Source organism: Microcaecilia unicolor, chromosome 1, assembly GCF_901765095.1.
Source record: "Microcaecilia unicolor chromosome 1, aMicUni1.1, whole genome shotgun sequence".
NCBI classification, from domain to species: domain Eukaryota; kingdom Metazoa; phylum Chordata; class Amphibia; order Gymnophiona; family Siphonopidae; genus Microcaecilia; species Microcaecilia unicolor.
The window spans coordinates 623,832,056-623,848,392 of NC_044031.1; the positions used below are offsets into that span (position 1 = coordinate 623,832,056).

At 45.7% G+C, this 16,337-nt stretch overlaps 1 protein-coding gene across 1 annotated transcript in view; it reads left to right on the plus strand.

Annotated features, from left to right (window-relative positions):
• MTO1 (mitochondrial tRNA translation optimization 1) overlaps nucleotides 1–16,337 on the plus strand; it is an 89,368-nt gene that overhangs the window by 38,181 nt on the left and 34,850 nt on the right. The window contains exons 6-8 of the mRNA XM_030220430.1: nucleotides 9,217–9,407; nucleotides 11,688–11,818; nucleotides 13,640–13,844. Of these exons, the coding sequence (XP_030076290.1) occupies nucleotides 9,217–9,407; nucleotides 11,688–11,818; nucleotides 13,640–13,844 (527 nt within the window). The remainder of the gene's footprint in view (nucleotides 1–9,216; nucleotides 9,408–11,687; nucleotides 11,819–13,639; nucleotides 13,845–16,337) is intronic.

Below are 16,337 nucleotides of genomic sequence, written 5' to 3' on the forward strand. Positions count from 1 at the left end.
TAAAGCAGGGAGAGATTGCTGACAGGACCGGGTGGTGCAAGGATTCCCTGTGCTTGTTGTGCTCTGCCTTTCATCCTGAGTGCCGGTTGGCTGCAGGCTGCTGTGTTTGAGAGGACTGTTTGGAAGAACCGGCTGTGTGGTGAATCCCCTCCTTTTTTCTGTTGGGCTCTTGGGGGCATGCTCAGCGATGGCGGCAGAATCGGTTAAAAGATGTTCCCGCTATGGGAGCAGACTCTCTGCAGTGGGAATCTGTATGGCTGCGTGCTCAGACGCTTTGGTGGGAAGTGGCGATGCTCCCCTTCCCAATCAACTGGTTTCTTACGCCGGTGTGGCGGGAATGTGCACCATTTTGCAGACACCAGCTGACGCTGTCTCTCCTCAGCTGATGACGGTTCCCGAGGCTTCCTGCCCTGCTCTGTTTCCAAGTGTGTCAGCAGGGGTTTCTGGTTACTCCCTTGGAGCTCCGTTGGACACTGCTGGCTCAGGGGAAATTTTCTCTCTGGATTTTGTGTTGTAAATGCATCAGGCGTATCTTCTTAAGAGGGCCTTGCCCCAGCAGCCTTTCTCAGGTATTCCTCTTCCCCAGGGGGCTTCTTCGCCAGACTTCGGCTTGATGGCCCAGGGGCCCGTGGAGGATCCGGTTTTGAAACGATGGCATCTGGGCACCGTTTGTGAGGTGGAGTTGTTCGGGCCCGTTTCGGTAGCTCAGTTGTGCCCATGCTTTCGGGGGAGTCCTTGCACTCTTCCCACATGGATGAGCTAGATGAGGGAGAGATAGAGCTTCCTTCACTCATCTCCAGCGCTCTGGTGGCCTTAAACATTGCTGACCCGGAAGTGCAAGCAGCTGCTGCAGTCATCCCCAAGATGCCAGCATGAAGAAACCATCTAAGTCTTTTCCCGTGCATGAGGCCATTCAGGAGCTCATTTCAGGCCAGTGGGCCGATCCTGATGGAGGATTGAAAGTGGCCAAGGCGATGTCTTGCCTGTATCCTGTGGCTACGGACTATGGGGACAAATTCCTCCTTCCGTAGGTGGATGCCTTGGTCACTGTGGTGACTAAAAAGACCACTCTCCCTGTGGAAAGAGGGGTGGCTCTTAAGGACATGCAGGATTGGCGCCTGGAGGTGTCTCTCAAGCACGCTTTTGAAGTTTTGGGACTAGCTCTCTAGGCCTCTAGCTGCAGCTCATATGCCTCCAGGGCCTGTCTTAGCTGGTTTCAGCAGGCCCATGAGCAGAACCCAGATTCGGGATCTGGTTTTAGGTGCTCTTTCTCCCAGATGGAGACAGGGCTTGCTTATTTGGTGGACTCCCTCTATGACTTGGTTTTGGACCTCAGCCAAACAGATGGCGTTGACGATTTCTTCCCGCTGTTTGTTGTGGCTTTGTCATTGGGCTGTGGATATGGCATCCAAGCAGCGTCTTACGCATCTGCTTTTCGAGGTAAGCTTTTCTTTGGGGAAGTCCTAGAGAAGGTAAGACTTGGGTGGCTCTAAGACTCGGAGAATCTTCGTCGAGAGGCAAAGCCTATTAGATCTCGCTTTTGGGAGGCTTGCCGATACCGGCCTGGCAGGGCAGCTGGCTCCTTCCAGCATCCTTGCTTTCAACAGCGCTCTTCCTTTCAGGGTGACAAGTTGTCCGCTGGATCTATGCCCAGACAGGGAACAGGCGGGTGCACAAACCAATGATAGGATGCCGGTCTGCTCTTTGGTGCCCAGCATAGGTGGTCGACTGACTCGCTTCTACGAAGAGTGGACCAAAATCATATCCGACCAGTGGGTCTTAGACATTGTCCAAGAAGGTTACAAGCTAGGATTCACCTCTCCTGTGTGCAAGGTGTTTCTGGAATACCGGTGCACCACAACCTGTAAACGAGCAGTGGTCCGGGACATGTTGTAGACACTGCTGGATCTGAGGGCGGTCATTCCTGTACCCTCTCCAGAGGTTCGCGCATGGAGATATTCGATTTACTTTGTTGTTCCTCGGAAAGGGGGTTCCTTTTATCCCATTCTCGACTTACTGAAAGTGAATTGGTGTCTTTCAGTGCGGCATTTTTGCATGGAGTCTCTCAAGTCCATCGTAGCAGCGGTTCAACTGGAAGAACTCCTTACGGCCCTGGACCTCAAGGAGGCCTACTTGCATATCTCTATTTGGCCATGTCATCAGGAATTTATCCGCTTTGCCATCCTGGGGCTTCATTTCCAGTTTTGGGCTTTGCCTTTTGGCCTGGCTACTGCCCCTGCACTTTTTCCATGGTGGTGGTGGCAGCGTTCCTTCGCAGGGAGGGCATCAGTGTTCACCCCTATCTTGACAACTGGCTGATCATGGTGGATTTGGAGTTTGAGAGTTGCCAGGCCACCGACGATTGTTAGCTCTGCTATGGTCCTTGGGCTGGGTGATGAATCTTCAAAAAAGTCACCTTGCCCCACCTTGGAATTCCTGGGAGTTCGATTCAACATGATTCAGGGCCATTTGTTTCTGCTGGACGGCAGGAGGGTCAAACTGCAGGCACAGGTTCGCAACCTCTTGCAGTTGTCGAGCCCACGAGCTTGGAATTACATTCAGGTGTTGGGATCGATGTTTGCCTCTTTGGAGGTGGTGCCGTGGGCGCATGTGTCCTTTGCAACACTCTTCTAAACAGGTGGCTGCCGGTGTCCCAGGAATATCAGTGGCACCTTCCGTGTTTGCTCCAGGTGCATCAGAGCATGAGCTGGTGGCTTCATGAGTGCATGAGTAGTTACGGATGCCAGCTTGTTGGGAATGGGGTGCCTATTGTCTTCATCTTCAGGCTCATGGGCTATGGTCTCCACAGGAGATTGTGTGGCCCATCAACCGCCTGGAGCTAAGGGCGGTGGTGAATGCTTTGCAGAAGTTTCAAGATTTCTTGATGGGCAAGGCAGTTCGTGTTCTTTTGGACAACACAACGGCAGTCACATCAGTCGACAGGATGGCACTCAGGTTCGAGGTCTAGCTGCCGAAGCGTGTCAGCTCATGAAGTGGGCTGAGGGTCGCATACTCGCTCTCTGTGGCTCATATTGTGGGTCAGGCAAACATGCAGGCGGATTTTCTCAGTATCTCCAGGATCCAGCGGAATGGGAGCTATCCTCGGAGTTGTTTTGCCTGATCTGCCAGAAATGGGGGATTGCCAGAGGTGGATCTGATGGCATCCTGCCTGAATGCCAAGGCACCCATCTTCTTCAGTCGATGGCTGGAATCCAGATCCGCAGGTCTGGACGCCCTGCTTCTGCCCTGGCCGGGGATGGCTCTGTTGTATGTTTTCCTCCTTGGCCTCTCATCAGCTGGGTGCTTCTCAGAATCAAGTGCCACAGGGACCGAGTCGTGCTAATTGCCCTGGACTGGCTGAGGCGCCCTTGGTATGCGGATCTCGTACGTCTGTTAGTGGAGCAGCCACTGTCTTCTGATCTCTCCCGGCCTCTTGCATCAGGATCCCGTTCAGATTTAGGATCCCCCCCGCTTTGGCCTTATGGCCTGGCTCTTGAGAGGTCGTGTTTGAAGAAGGGTTATTTGGACGAGGTGATAACCACCCTTCTTAGAGCGCATAAGTGATCCATGTTGACCGTATATGCTCGAGTTCGGTGAACCTTTGAGGGATGGTGTGCTTCTCGCACTTTGTTGCCCCTGCAGTTGTCGATTCCTCAGCTGTTAGCCTTTTTGTAGGACGGCCTGCGGAATGGTTAGGCCTATAATTCCCTGTGAGTTTAGGTCGCATCATTGGCCTGTTTTTGGGGGCGGATGTTGGGTGTTTCTCTGGCTGCGCAGCCGGATGTGGTGCAATTTTTGAGAGGCTTTTTACATTTTCACCCCCCCCCCCCCCCCCCCCCCCCCCCCCCCCCGCTTCACCGAGCTTATGCGCCCTGGAATCTTAATTTGGTTCTCAGAGCATTGCAGAAGTCTCCTTTTGTGCCATTGCATAGGGCTCCTGACAAAGATTTTACCCTCAAAGCGCGTAGGATTTTGGAGCTTCAGGCCCTCTCATGCCGTGATTCTTTCTTGCAATTTTTAGGGTCTGGGGTTACTTTGCAAATGGTTCCCTTGTTTTTGCCCAAGGTGGTTTCAGCCTTTTCATCTAATCAGCCTCTCTTTGTTCCTTCCTTTCGGGAGGAGGACTATCCCTCAGATTTTGGGATGCTGCGCCTTCTGGATATTAGACACATTCTCCGTTACTTGCAGATGTCTGAGTTCCGGTTGTTCAGATCGTCTTTTTGTGCTTCTGGCTGGGCCCTTGCAGGGAGATGCGTCGTCTAAGGCGATGATCTCTAGGTAGATTAAGGAGACAATTGCTTCTGCATACATGTTATGCAGTTGCGTTCCACTGGGAGAGTTAAGGGCTCATTCTATGAGGCTGCAAGAGACTTTGTGGGTGGAGATGGGAGTTCTGTCTCTTGATGAGATTTATTGGGCGGCTACGTGGGCATCGTTGCACACTCTTTCGAAGTATTATAGAGCAGATGCGGATGCTTCCTTTGGAGCGACGCTTCTGTCTCGGGGAGCGGTGGCGTTCCACCCTCTTTAGGAGATTGCTTGGGTACATCCCACCAGTTCCTGGATTCATCTGCCTCAGAGGCTAAGGAAGGTAAAATTATGCCTTACCTGCTGATAATTTTCTTTCCTTTAGTTGTAGCAGATGAATCCAGGATCCCTCCCATTATTCACCACACAATTTTTTGTCTGTGATTTCTCCTTGTCATGGTTAAGAAAACAAAGAAAACTCAGTGGCTTTCCTAGGGGGGCTGACACCTGGGGCAGATCGCTGATGCGCCCCGCCCCCTGGGTGCAGCGCCCCCCCCCCCCCCCCCCCCGGATGCAGCGCAACCCCCCCCCTCCCCCGGCGAAAGGACACCCCCCCCCGGGTGCACGCCACTGGGGGGTGCCGTGCGCGCCTGTCCTTCCTTCGTTCCATGCTCCCTCTGCCCTGGAACAGGAAGTAACCTGTTCCGGGGCAGAGGGAGCATGGAACGAAGGAAGGACAGGCGTGCGCGGCACCCCCCCCCAGCGGCGTGCACCCGGGGCCGACCACACCGCCCGCCCCCCCCCTAGGAACGCCACTGAGAAAACGTTCTAAAAAGAGGAAGTAATTTGGTACATATGTAGGTAACTTTTCATCGATTAAATTTGCATTGGATTTCTTGGTGAGGAAGGCTTCTGCGATTTGTTCCTTTTATTCCTGCTTTGTCAAGAGACATACTGAATGAAGGAGGAGCTGGCTGTCTGTTATCACTGCCTTCAATTCGTTATCTCTATCTCCATCTGCTGGTAGATGGACACAACCCACCAGTTCCTGGATTCATCTGCTGCAACTAAAGGAAAGACAATTATAAGCAGGTAAGGCATAATTTTACCTTCTCTCTGTTTGCAAATTCAGTTGAGGACACAGAGGGGGGTGCAGAAAGTTCAACAGGAGATACTTTTTGGCTCCTCAAAGGCCAGTGCATCAGTATCAGAAGCATCAACCTCAATGGCTGCTAAGACTTCAGCTACCACAGGGAGTTCATCGGCATTGAGAAGGCCTCCACCTCTCTCAACATCAGGCTCTGGGACCGGTCAACATTGGACCTGACATTGAGGGCATATACAGGTTCGACATCGTCTTTGTCACCATTGAAGGACCGCAGTGCTGTGCATCGGAGAAAGCCCAAGCAGCATAAGCATTGGTCCTCATCGATGGCACGGTACAGGAACTGCAAGGCATTGGCAGCGCCAGTACTGGGAGGAGCACCCCCCCCCCCCCTTCTTTGAAAGAGGTGCTGGTGTGCAAGTCTCTGGGCAACCAGGTCTCCATTTCCGGTTTGGCACCAACTCCTTCTCAGGCTGCCTTTTTCCTGGCTCCCCTGCTGTTACCGATGCTTACCTTCAATGAGCAGTTCTGAGCCATGCCCAGGGAGGAGCTGGCACAGATGCTGCAGTTGCAATCTGCTCAGGCATCGAGGGCACGTGCCAGCTGCAGATCAGCCCCACATTCTTCCTGAGGCTCCATCCATGCCTGTAGAGAGATCCTCGGCTCCTCGAAGGGTGTTGACATCAACACCGACACATGCAGTCCTGCTCTTGACTTCTGGGGAGGAAGCTTCCCCAGAGTCTGAGGGTAGGGCTGTACCTTGGCGCTCATCAGGGCGTGGACATAGTTCCACTGAGTCAAGGCAGCCACAGACTCGGTCAGTCCAGTCAGAGTACTGTGAGGAGTCTGAATAGGACCGCTCATGGGACTCGTAAGAAGACCCTCATTACTTCAAGATACTTAGTGGTGGAGAATGGGTAAACATAAATTGATTTTCTACTCTTTCAAAAAGTACAAAGATTAGGGGACACTTAAGGAAATTAAATGGTACTACTTTAAAAACAAACAGGAGGAAATATTTTTTCACTCAACAAATAGTTAAGCTCTGGAACTCATTGCCAGAGGATGTGGTATCAGTGGTTAGTGTATCTGGGTTTTAAAAGGTTTTGGACAAATTCCTGGAGGAAAAGTCCATAGTCTGCTATTGAGATAGACATGGGAAGAGCCACTGCTTGTCCCTAGGATCAGTAGCATGAATCTTGCTACTATTTGTGATTCTATCGGGTACTTGTGACCTGAATTGGCAACTGCTGGAAGCAGGATACTGGGCTAGATGGACCATTGGTCTGACACAGTATGACTGCTATTATGTCTTATGAGGTACTTTCTGATCCCTCCCCACCTCGAGAGACATAAATATCCACCTGACGGTGTCTCTTTCACTGGTTTCATTAAGGAGATGGCTTGTGCCATCCCATTTAAGTTAAAGATGGAGGAAAAGCCCAGGGCAGAGATGTTATCTGTTCTGGACTATGAGTCGTTTCCTAAGGAAGGGGTCACAGTACCATTGCACCTTATCCTTAAAGATGCACTGACAAAGAACTGGGAATCTCCCCTCTCAGTGCAGGTTGCAACGTCATATCCAGAAATCAGAACAAGGGATCCCTCACGGCTTGGATGCTGAGAACATAGAATTCGAATCCTTGGATTTGCTGGAGGGTGTCTCTCACATCTTGCTGGCTTCCAGGAAAGACTCCACTAAGAGGTGTTAATTGTTTATGTAGAAGAGGTTTGCCATCTGGTGTGAGGGCAAGACCTTGGATCCCCTCACTTGCCCTACAAAAAACTGCTTGAATACCTCCTGCACCTCTCTGAGTCTGATTTGAAAACCAACTCTGTAAGAGTTTATCTAAGTGCAGTTTAGTGCTTATCACTGTGTGGGAAGTAAGCCCATCTCTGTACAGCCTCTAGTTCGATTAATGAACGGTTTGCTATTGACAAAGCTCCCTATCAAGCCTCCAACTGTGTCATGGGATCTCAATATTGTCCTCACACAGCTGATGAAAGCTTCTTTCAAGCCACTTGATTCCTGACATCTGAAGTATTTGACCAGGAAAGTTGTGTTTTTGGTGGCAGTCACTTTAGCTTACAGAGTCAGTGAGCTTCAGGCCCAAGTAGCTGATTCACCTTACACTAAGTTTCACCACAATAGAGTAGCTGTCCGCACGCACCCTAAGTTCCTTCCTAAGGTAGTGTTTGAGTTCCATCTTAATCAGTCAAGTGTTCTGCCAACATTTTTCCCCAAAACACAAGCACATCCGTGCAAGAGTGTACAGTATACCTTAGATTGCATGTGAGCCTTAGCCTTCTATCTGGAGAGGACTAAAGCCCATAGACAGTCCACCCAGCTTTTTATTTCTGTTGACCCAATCCATCCATCGGCAAGTGCACAATTTCTAATTGGCTAGCAGATTGCATGTCTTTCACTTATGCCCAGGCTGGGCTGACTCTAGAGGGTCATGTCAAAGCTATAATGCCAGAGCCATGGCCATGTTGGTAGCCAACATGAGGTTAGCCTCCATAGAAGAGATTTGCAAAGTTGCAACGTGGTATTCTGTCCACACATTACTTCTTTGAGCAGGATATCCGAAGCAACAGCTGGTTCAGGCAGGCATTCCTGAAGAACTTGTTTGTTGTCTTGAAGCCAACTCCACCTCTCTAGGCCCAGTTTTCTTTAGTTCCACGCTGCACGTTCACAATATAGTATGTAAATAGTTTCAGGAATTGACTTTCAGGCCTCGACGTTTTGAGTCCCTATTATCCAGCGTTGTTTTTGGTGAGCCTGGTCCCAACTGTGAGAGTACAACTGGCCTGCTTGTCCTCGGAAAAAGCAAAGTTACTTACCTGTAGCAAGTATTCTTCGAGGACAGCAGGCCAAGTATTCTTACATACCCTTCCACCTCAACTTGGAGTTGTATACTTTAGCTACCTTATCTTGTAAACCGCTTTGATTTAAGCGGTCTATAAATGTGAAAATCAAGTAAATGAGTAAATAAATATGACTGAGGGACCCACGCTCACCCATTGGGCAGGAAGGCACCAGCGCGGTGGGATGCTGCTAGAAAGTTCTTTAATCTCGCTAGTCAGTGTCTGCACCAGGCACCGTCAGATGACATCACTCAACTGTGAGAATACTTGGCCTGCTCCCTCAGAGAACACCTGCTACTTTGCTTTTTTAGTAATAGCTCAAGATGGATTATGTTCAAGTACAGTAGGTGAGTTAAATCCAAATCCCTTCTTTTTTCCTGGTATTCTAAATAAATCAGATGGTTACAAAGTCTTAGCTATTAAAGACTGCAGAGTAAACCGAGTTGCAGTGAGACCTGGCGATAGAAGTGGGATTCCAGAAATGTAATACAGGGAATCCAAAGCACACCAGAACAAAGTAGCCAAAAAAGCACAAGGAGCCTTCAAGAATAGGGGGCATCAGATGAATACTTTATTGAACAGACCCGAAACAGTTTGTGTTTAGGCGAGACCACCTACATCAGAGGTCTTGTGCAGTGAACAAATGTATCATTCATCCACTAGAGAAATACAGTCTGGCTTTGTAGACAAAACCAGTCTTCAATAGTGGAGACGCCTTTGACCAATGCGGAACTAAAAGATGCTTTACAGAGCGCTCCCGCGTGGTGTAAACTTGCTTCTTTCAGCAAAATGACGCTATGGCAGAACCATAGCAGTGTGATTGTAATTTGTAAGTGGAATCTCCAGGTTTTCCAGCTTTCTGTACTAATTGCTCGCCAGCCCCAGCTCTACCATGTGTTTTGTTATGCATTGAGTTGGTGTGATTTTAGGTACTGGCATGATATTTGATTGTATCTCATGCGTATACTTTTCATGTGACCAATATTGGTTTTCAGGTACTGTCCCTCTATTGAGTCTAAAGTTCTTCGTTTTCCAAATCGCATTCACCAAGTGTGGTTGGAACCTGAAGGTTTGGATTCGGATATTATCTACCCTCAGGGTTTGTCTGTTACACTTCCAGCTGAGCTTCAAGATCAACTTATTAAACATATCCATGGGCTGGAAAAGGCCAAGATAATACAGCCAGGTAAGAGGAGCAGACACAACATCTGTTTATTGCCTGTGTGCTTAGTAAAATGCATTAAAAGCAAATGGAGAGCAGTGATTGTGAACAGAAGCATGCACCTCCTAACTCCTTCTGCCTGCAGGAGTGTCAAGTGACTGCACCTGCTGTTTGGTTTCTAATGAAAAAATATGTAAATGTTCTCAAAGAAATCTATTACCAGAGTCATTTCCACTTATAAAGTAAGGACCATCAGTCACTAATTATCAATGGTAAGGTGGCTACTGCAACACCATAAATCTGTTATCGGAGACATCATTTGGTCCGATAAATCCCCAACCATGTCTAAAACCAATGTATATATGCGTTCTTTTTTTTTTTTTTTTTTTAACTATTAATCCTGTGATGATCCAGTATTTTAAATATATCAAATTTATTACCAAAATGAAACCCACTGTGTTTGACACTTAACTGTATAAAGAAGAGCTCTTTGGTAGTTTATCTGATGCTGTAGCAAATTTTCAGCTTTATGGCGCTTAGTAGTTTAAATCTCAGCTGAGAGGGAATATGATAGAAGTTTATTAGCAACATATCCTACCCCCTAGACACTACGCTTAGGGTATTGGGTATATTAATTGACAGTCACCTTACGTTCAAGCCTCTAGCGTATAATCAGGTTTCCAAAGTAGTGAAAAAATCCTTCAGGTCTCTTTGGAAGCTGAGGAGAATCAGATTGTATTTCTTGCCTGATATCTTTAGACTGCTAGTTCAGTCCTTGGTTTTATCATCCATCTATGCTGGATGTAAGGAGGGTATCCTAAAATGGCTGCAAATGACCCAAAATACAGCAGCTAGGCTTGTCCTCAAGGTATTGTGCTTTGATAAAGCCACTCCATTAATATGCAAACTGCATTGGCTGCCTATTAAAGCCAGGGTTATTTTTAAATTGTGTTTTTGTCTTTCAAATATTACATGGCATGACACCAGATTACATGCAGCCGTTAGTAACTGTTCCCCTACGCAATATAACCTCTGGTTGTAGGGACTACCTTAGACTCCATCTTCCATATTGCAAGAGAGTGCGCTATAATTTGGTTCACTCCACAGACTATATATACCAAGGTGCTAAGTGGTGGAACTCACTGCCAGTGACAATCAAGGGTCAGTCTGATTACTTGGGTATTTTGCAAAAGACTAAAAACTTTCCTCTTTGAGAGGTTTCTACCCATTGATGGAGTGCGTTAGATTATAACTGGCCACCAATGGTTTATTATTTAGTTCTTATTTGTGCTACTCTTCTCTTACTTGATATTTTGTTTATGGTAGTGTAAACCTTGCCTGTCATTTTATTTATTGTAAGCCACATTGAATTTGAGTATGTTCAGGATAATGTGGGGTATAATGTCAAAATAATAAATAAATAATAAAATCAGAGAAGAATGGAATGGTTTAATAGGGAGTGATTGTTTAACCTGTCAAACAGAAAAATAAGAGGACACCCCATGAAACTAATATGCAGCAGATTGAAAACAAATCAGAGACTTTTTTTCACACAGCTTATAATTTGTAGAGTCTGTTGCCAGAGAATGTGGTCAAAGTGACTAACATAGTGGAGTTCAAAAGAAGTTTGGACAAATTATTGGAGGAAAAGGTTCATAAGAAAAATAGTATCCAGGTGGACTTGCTTGTCACTGGAAATGTACTATGAGAAACAGTATAGTTGTGGCTGGCCACTATTGGAGAAAGGATACTGAACTTTGATGGTGCTTGGTCTGACCACTATGGCTTTTCTTATGTCTGTCAAGTTTAGTAGGTATTTAATATACCACCCAATTGGAACACAAGCTAGACAGTTTACATACATCAGTAAAATTACATTTGTTATCACTTTGGCTTTAGTTACTACCTTAACACATTTCAGTAACTTAATATATTGGACATGATTGTCCACGGTCTCTCTTGATAGCTCATCCACTGTCATGTACTGTCCCCTTACACCCCAAATCCATAATTCTGCACTAATTTCCACTGAACCATAGCTACTCTGCACTTAACCACTTTCCCAGCTTTATTAAATCCAAATTTATTTTGTTTTCTCCGTCAGATCCCAGAATCCTTGAAACTGTGATGTATATTAAACTTTTTGTGACTCTGTGCGTGGTGTTGGCTGCGTCATAGAGAATACCATAATCAGCTGTTACCTTGGCAATCGCGGGCATAATTTGAGCTGATAGCTATGTTCTGGCTGCAGTGCTTTGGTTTTTCTGCTCTTCTCTGGGACACTTTTGTATGTTTTCATTGCAGGTTATGGAGTGCAATATGATTATTTGGATCCCCGTCAGATTAGCTCCTCCCTTGAGACACGCTTAGTACAAAGACTCTTCTTTGCAGGACAGATAAATGGGACGACGGGTTATGAAGAAGCAGCAGCTCAAGTGAGTAATAGAGGCAGAAATGTTAGAATGCTGAACCTGAAGCCACTGGGATATGCATTGAACATGCTACTTGTGTAGTAATGAAGAAAATGATGGAAGGAACCTTTATACTGGGAGGTGGGCAGTACTGGGTGTGCACAGCACTGGAGGAAGTCGATGCTGGTGGCAGGTGATGCTGGGATGGGTATGATGGAAACCGTAATGCTAGGGGCATGTAGCACTTGGATATATGCACTGCCGTGTGTACATAGTACTGATTAGCAACCTGTTCCGGGGCAGAGGGAGCATGGAACGAATGAAGGACAGGCACGCGCACCCCCCCCCCCCCCAAACGGCGTGCACCCGGGGGGAGGATGTCTTTCGCGGGGGGGGGGGGGGTGCAAATTGGCGATCCGCCCCGGGTGTCAGCCCCCCTAGGAACGCCACTGGCTCAAAATGAACCATTTGATGCCATCCTCAAGGCACTGAACATTGATGATGTGGCCACCTGCCTCAGGGTGAACTGCAGTCATTGGTAAGAATTTTAAATCAAATGCAATATTATATTAAACTATTACTGTATACCTTGTGTTGGTTGTCAGTTGAGTATGGAATGATGTTTAAAGTCTTGTGTATGGTACTTAAGGCCCTGCATTATAGTCTATTCAATACTGTTTCTCTGAAATAAAGCTCTCAAACTTATGAATATCAATACGCTCACTGAAGTACAAAAAAGGGGATAAAGCATCAGGAGTAGCCTAGTGGTTAGTGCAGTGGACTTTGATCCTGGGGAACTGAGTTCAATTCCCACTGCAGCTCCTTGTGACTCTGGGCAAGTCACTTAACCCTCCATTGCCCCAGGTACAAAATAAGTACCTGAATATATGTAAACTACTTTTAATGTAGTTGCAAAAACCTCAGAAAGGCGGTATATCAAGAACCATTTCCATTTCTGTAAAACAGAAGAAACTGTGGTAGGATTTTCTGGGTAAAGTCACTTCACAGTTGAGTGATCTTGGATGATCTTGGAACACTGACAGTCTGCTGGATTCATTGAGTGTTACACATCTAGCTATTGATACTTTTTGGAGTGATTTTAACAACTTTTATGGGAGACATTGTGACTCATTTTGGGTTTATACAGGTTTTGTTACAAAATGTGGGGCGATTGATGAAACTGCCACCAGTTCTGCAAACACAGTGCACTGAATTTGGCATTTGTAGGTGTATTGTGTTTCATTTCACATTGTATTTACATAGTCAAACTGATATTTACACATCTAACTGTAGACAGTTAGGCACATAAATGCTAGTATTCTATAACCCGTGTGCATAACTGCTTGACATACCTCCTTACCCACCCATGGCCCTCCAAAGCCCCACCCCCACCCCCCATTGAAGTTGCATGCTTTGGAATTTGGTTGTGCAACTTTTAGAATGGCAACTAAGGGCAGTTGTGTGCCTAACTGCTAATTGGTATGTCCAATTACAACGTATTATTGCTTGTTAACACCAATTATCGGGCTCAGTTGTTACACTCACAACTGACCTAAATCTGTAATTTGCATTCATAGTTTTTTAGAAATAATGGGAAAATGTTTTTCAAGCAGTTTTAAGTTCTGCAGTTTTACTGTGCAGGCTGGCAAGGGGAACTTTGGTGGTTGCCTATGAAACGCTTAGGGGTTCATTTTCAAAGCACTTTGACATACAAAGTACCATAGTAATCTATGATACTGTGTGTGTCTAAGTGCTTTGAAAATGAGCCCCTTAGTTATTGATGGTATGAATGCTAGTATCTGGGCTACTAGTAATTGCCAGTGTGTGCATGTGTGTCTCCTGTAGGGAGTGGTGGCTGGAATAAATGCTAGCCTTCGTGTTAGTGGTAAGGCTCCATTCATTGTGAGTCGCACTGAAGGTTACGTTGGTGTTCTTATTGATGACCTCACCACCCTAGGCACAAATGAGCCATACCGCATGTTCACCAGTCGTGCCGAATTCCGTTTGTCCCTGCGTCCTGATAATGCTGACTACAGACTGACATTTCGAGGTAAGAATTTAGCTTCTCAGCACAAGAAGCAAATCTTTAAAAAAAAATGTAGAAAAAAATTTGCTGAACAATGAGCCATGCTGTGAGCCTCCAAAAAGGTAGAGCTAGAGCAACATAACAAAATTTCTTGATGGACAGAGTGGGGGATGCATGTAATGCTCTTCTCCAGTGGGTGATAGAGGCTAAAATGGTAACGGAGTTTATAGCAAGGCCTGGGATAAGCATAGGGGATCTTTAGTACCAAAATATTGAAGCAATACTGAAAGAATTAATTAGTAGCTGGGTCTGTCTGACAGGGTGCAAGTAATAACTAGGACAGTGCTTTTGAACCCTCTGCTACATGAATATGCATGAGAGATAATTGCAGGAAGACAAATCAGAGCAGGACAGCACAGAAGTAATATTGAGGAAAAAAATGCATTCGGAAACGAGAGGAGGTACTGGAGGCAAGGTTTGTGGACCTGACACAGCCAGTTATTCACCCATTATTCACTTGTTCAGTACTCGTGTTTGTTCTAATTATTCCCATAATAAAGCTCCCTAATTCCTTATTTGTCCTGTTTGTCTGGAGTAGATTGTAAGCTCCATTGAACAGTGACTGTCTCTTACATGTTTTGTGTACAGCACTGCATACATCTAGTAGCACTATAGAAATAAGTAGTGGTAGTATCAGGGGTCTAAAATGCACATAAATACACACTTGGTACAATAAAATGTAAAACCATAAGCAAGCAAAATTGTGTAATTACAATAAAATGAATATTAAAACATAATAAGTGTATTAATAAATGAAAGGTATTAATCTACAAACAAACCTTTTCCAGAGATGGGAAGGTGGTAGAACTAGAAGACATGAATTAAGGTTACAAAGGCGGGGGGGAGAGTCTCATGAATAATGTCAGGAAGTACTTTTTTATGGAGAGGGTGGTAGATGCCTGGAATGCTATACCGGGGGAGGTAGTGAAGATGAAACGGTAACAGAATTTAAAAATGTGTGGGATAAACACAAAGGAAATGAAACCAAACAAGCTTAGTGGTGATTAAAATGGCAACACCAGTGATTGGGAAGCTAGTGCTGGGCAGACTTCTATGTTCTGCACCCTGATCATGGCTGGATAGATTCAGTGCTTCAGTAGCTGGGGAACAAGGACAGGGCCTGACAGACTTCTATGATCTGTGCCCTGATAACTTCAGAAGTTAGAAAACAAGGGCAGTGCCCTGAAAATGGCAAGGACAAATCATGATTAAGTATACGTATGTAGTTCTCATCATACCTTTAAGCTATGAGTTTAGCTTGTTAGGCAGACTGGATGGACTGTACAAGTGTTTATCTGCTGTTACCTATATTACTATGCAAAATCAAAAGCAAGATAAAAATAAAACCTTAAAGAATGTATTAGGCAGCCAGACAAAAGTTTGTGTTAAATTGGGAGTGAGAGGCAGATGGTACATAATATGAACCACTAAAGAGGAAACTGCACATTTTCTTTCCTCCTTGAAACTAACTACCTTTTCCTCTGATCCTATTCCCACCCATCTATTTAGCACTATCCCTTTTATCTGTCATATCCTCAATCTCACTTTCACTGTGACCGTTCCTGATGCCTTCAAACATGCCGTAGTCACACCACTCCTCAAAAAAACCTTCATTGGACCGTACCTGTCCTTCCAACTATCACCCCATCTCCCAAGAAAAGATCTAGATGTTGTTGTAGACAATACAATGAAATCTTCTGCACAGTGTGTGGCAGTGGCCAAAAAAGTAACCAGGATGCTAGGAATTATTAGGAAAGGGATGGTGAATAAGACTGCCTCTGAATTGCTCCATAGTGCAACCTCATGTTGAGTATTGCGTTTAGTTCTGGTCACCCTATCTCAAAAAAGATGTAGTGGAATTAGAAAAGGTTCAAAGAAGAATGACCAAATTGATAAACTGGAACTAAACAGGATGTAAATCCTCTCATTTGAGGAAAGGCTAAAGAGGTTAGGACACTTCAGCTTTGAAAAGAGACAGCTGAGGGAAGATATGATTGAGGTCTACAAAATTCTGAGTGGTGTAGAGCGAGTAAAAGTGAATTGATTTTTTTTTACTTGTTCCAAAAGTACAAAGACTAGGGAACACTCAATAAAGATACTTGGAAATACTTTGAAACAAATAGGAGGAAATATTTTTTCACTCAACAAATAGTTAAGCTCTGGAACTCTTTGCCGGAGGATGTAGTAACAGTAGTTAGCTTATCTGGGTTTAAAAAAGGTTTGGACAAGTTCCTGGAAGAAAAGTCATTAGTCTGCTATTGAGACAGACATGGGGAAGCCACTGTTTTCCCTGGAACTGGTAGCATGGAATGTTGCTACTATTTGGGTTTCTGCCAGGTATTTGCTCTGGATTTGCCCCTGTTGGAAACAGAGTACTTGGCTAGATGGACCATTAGTCTTACCCAGTATGTCTATTTTTATGTTCTTATGTTCTGTTTTCACTTATGGTTCACATCA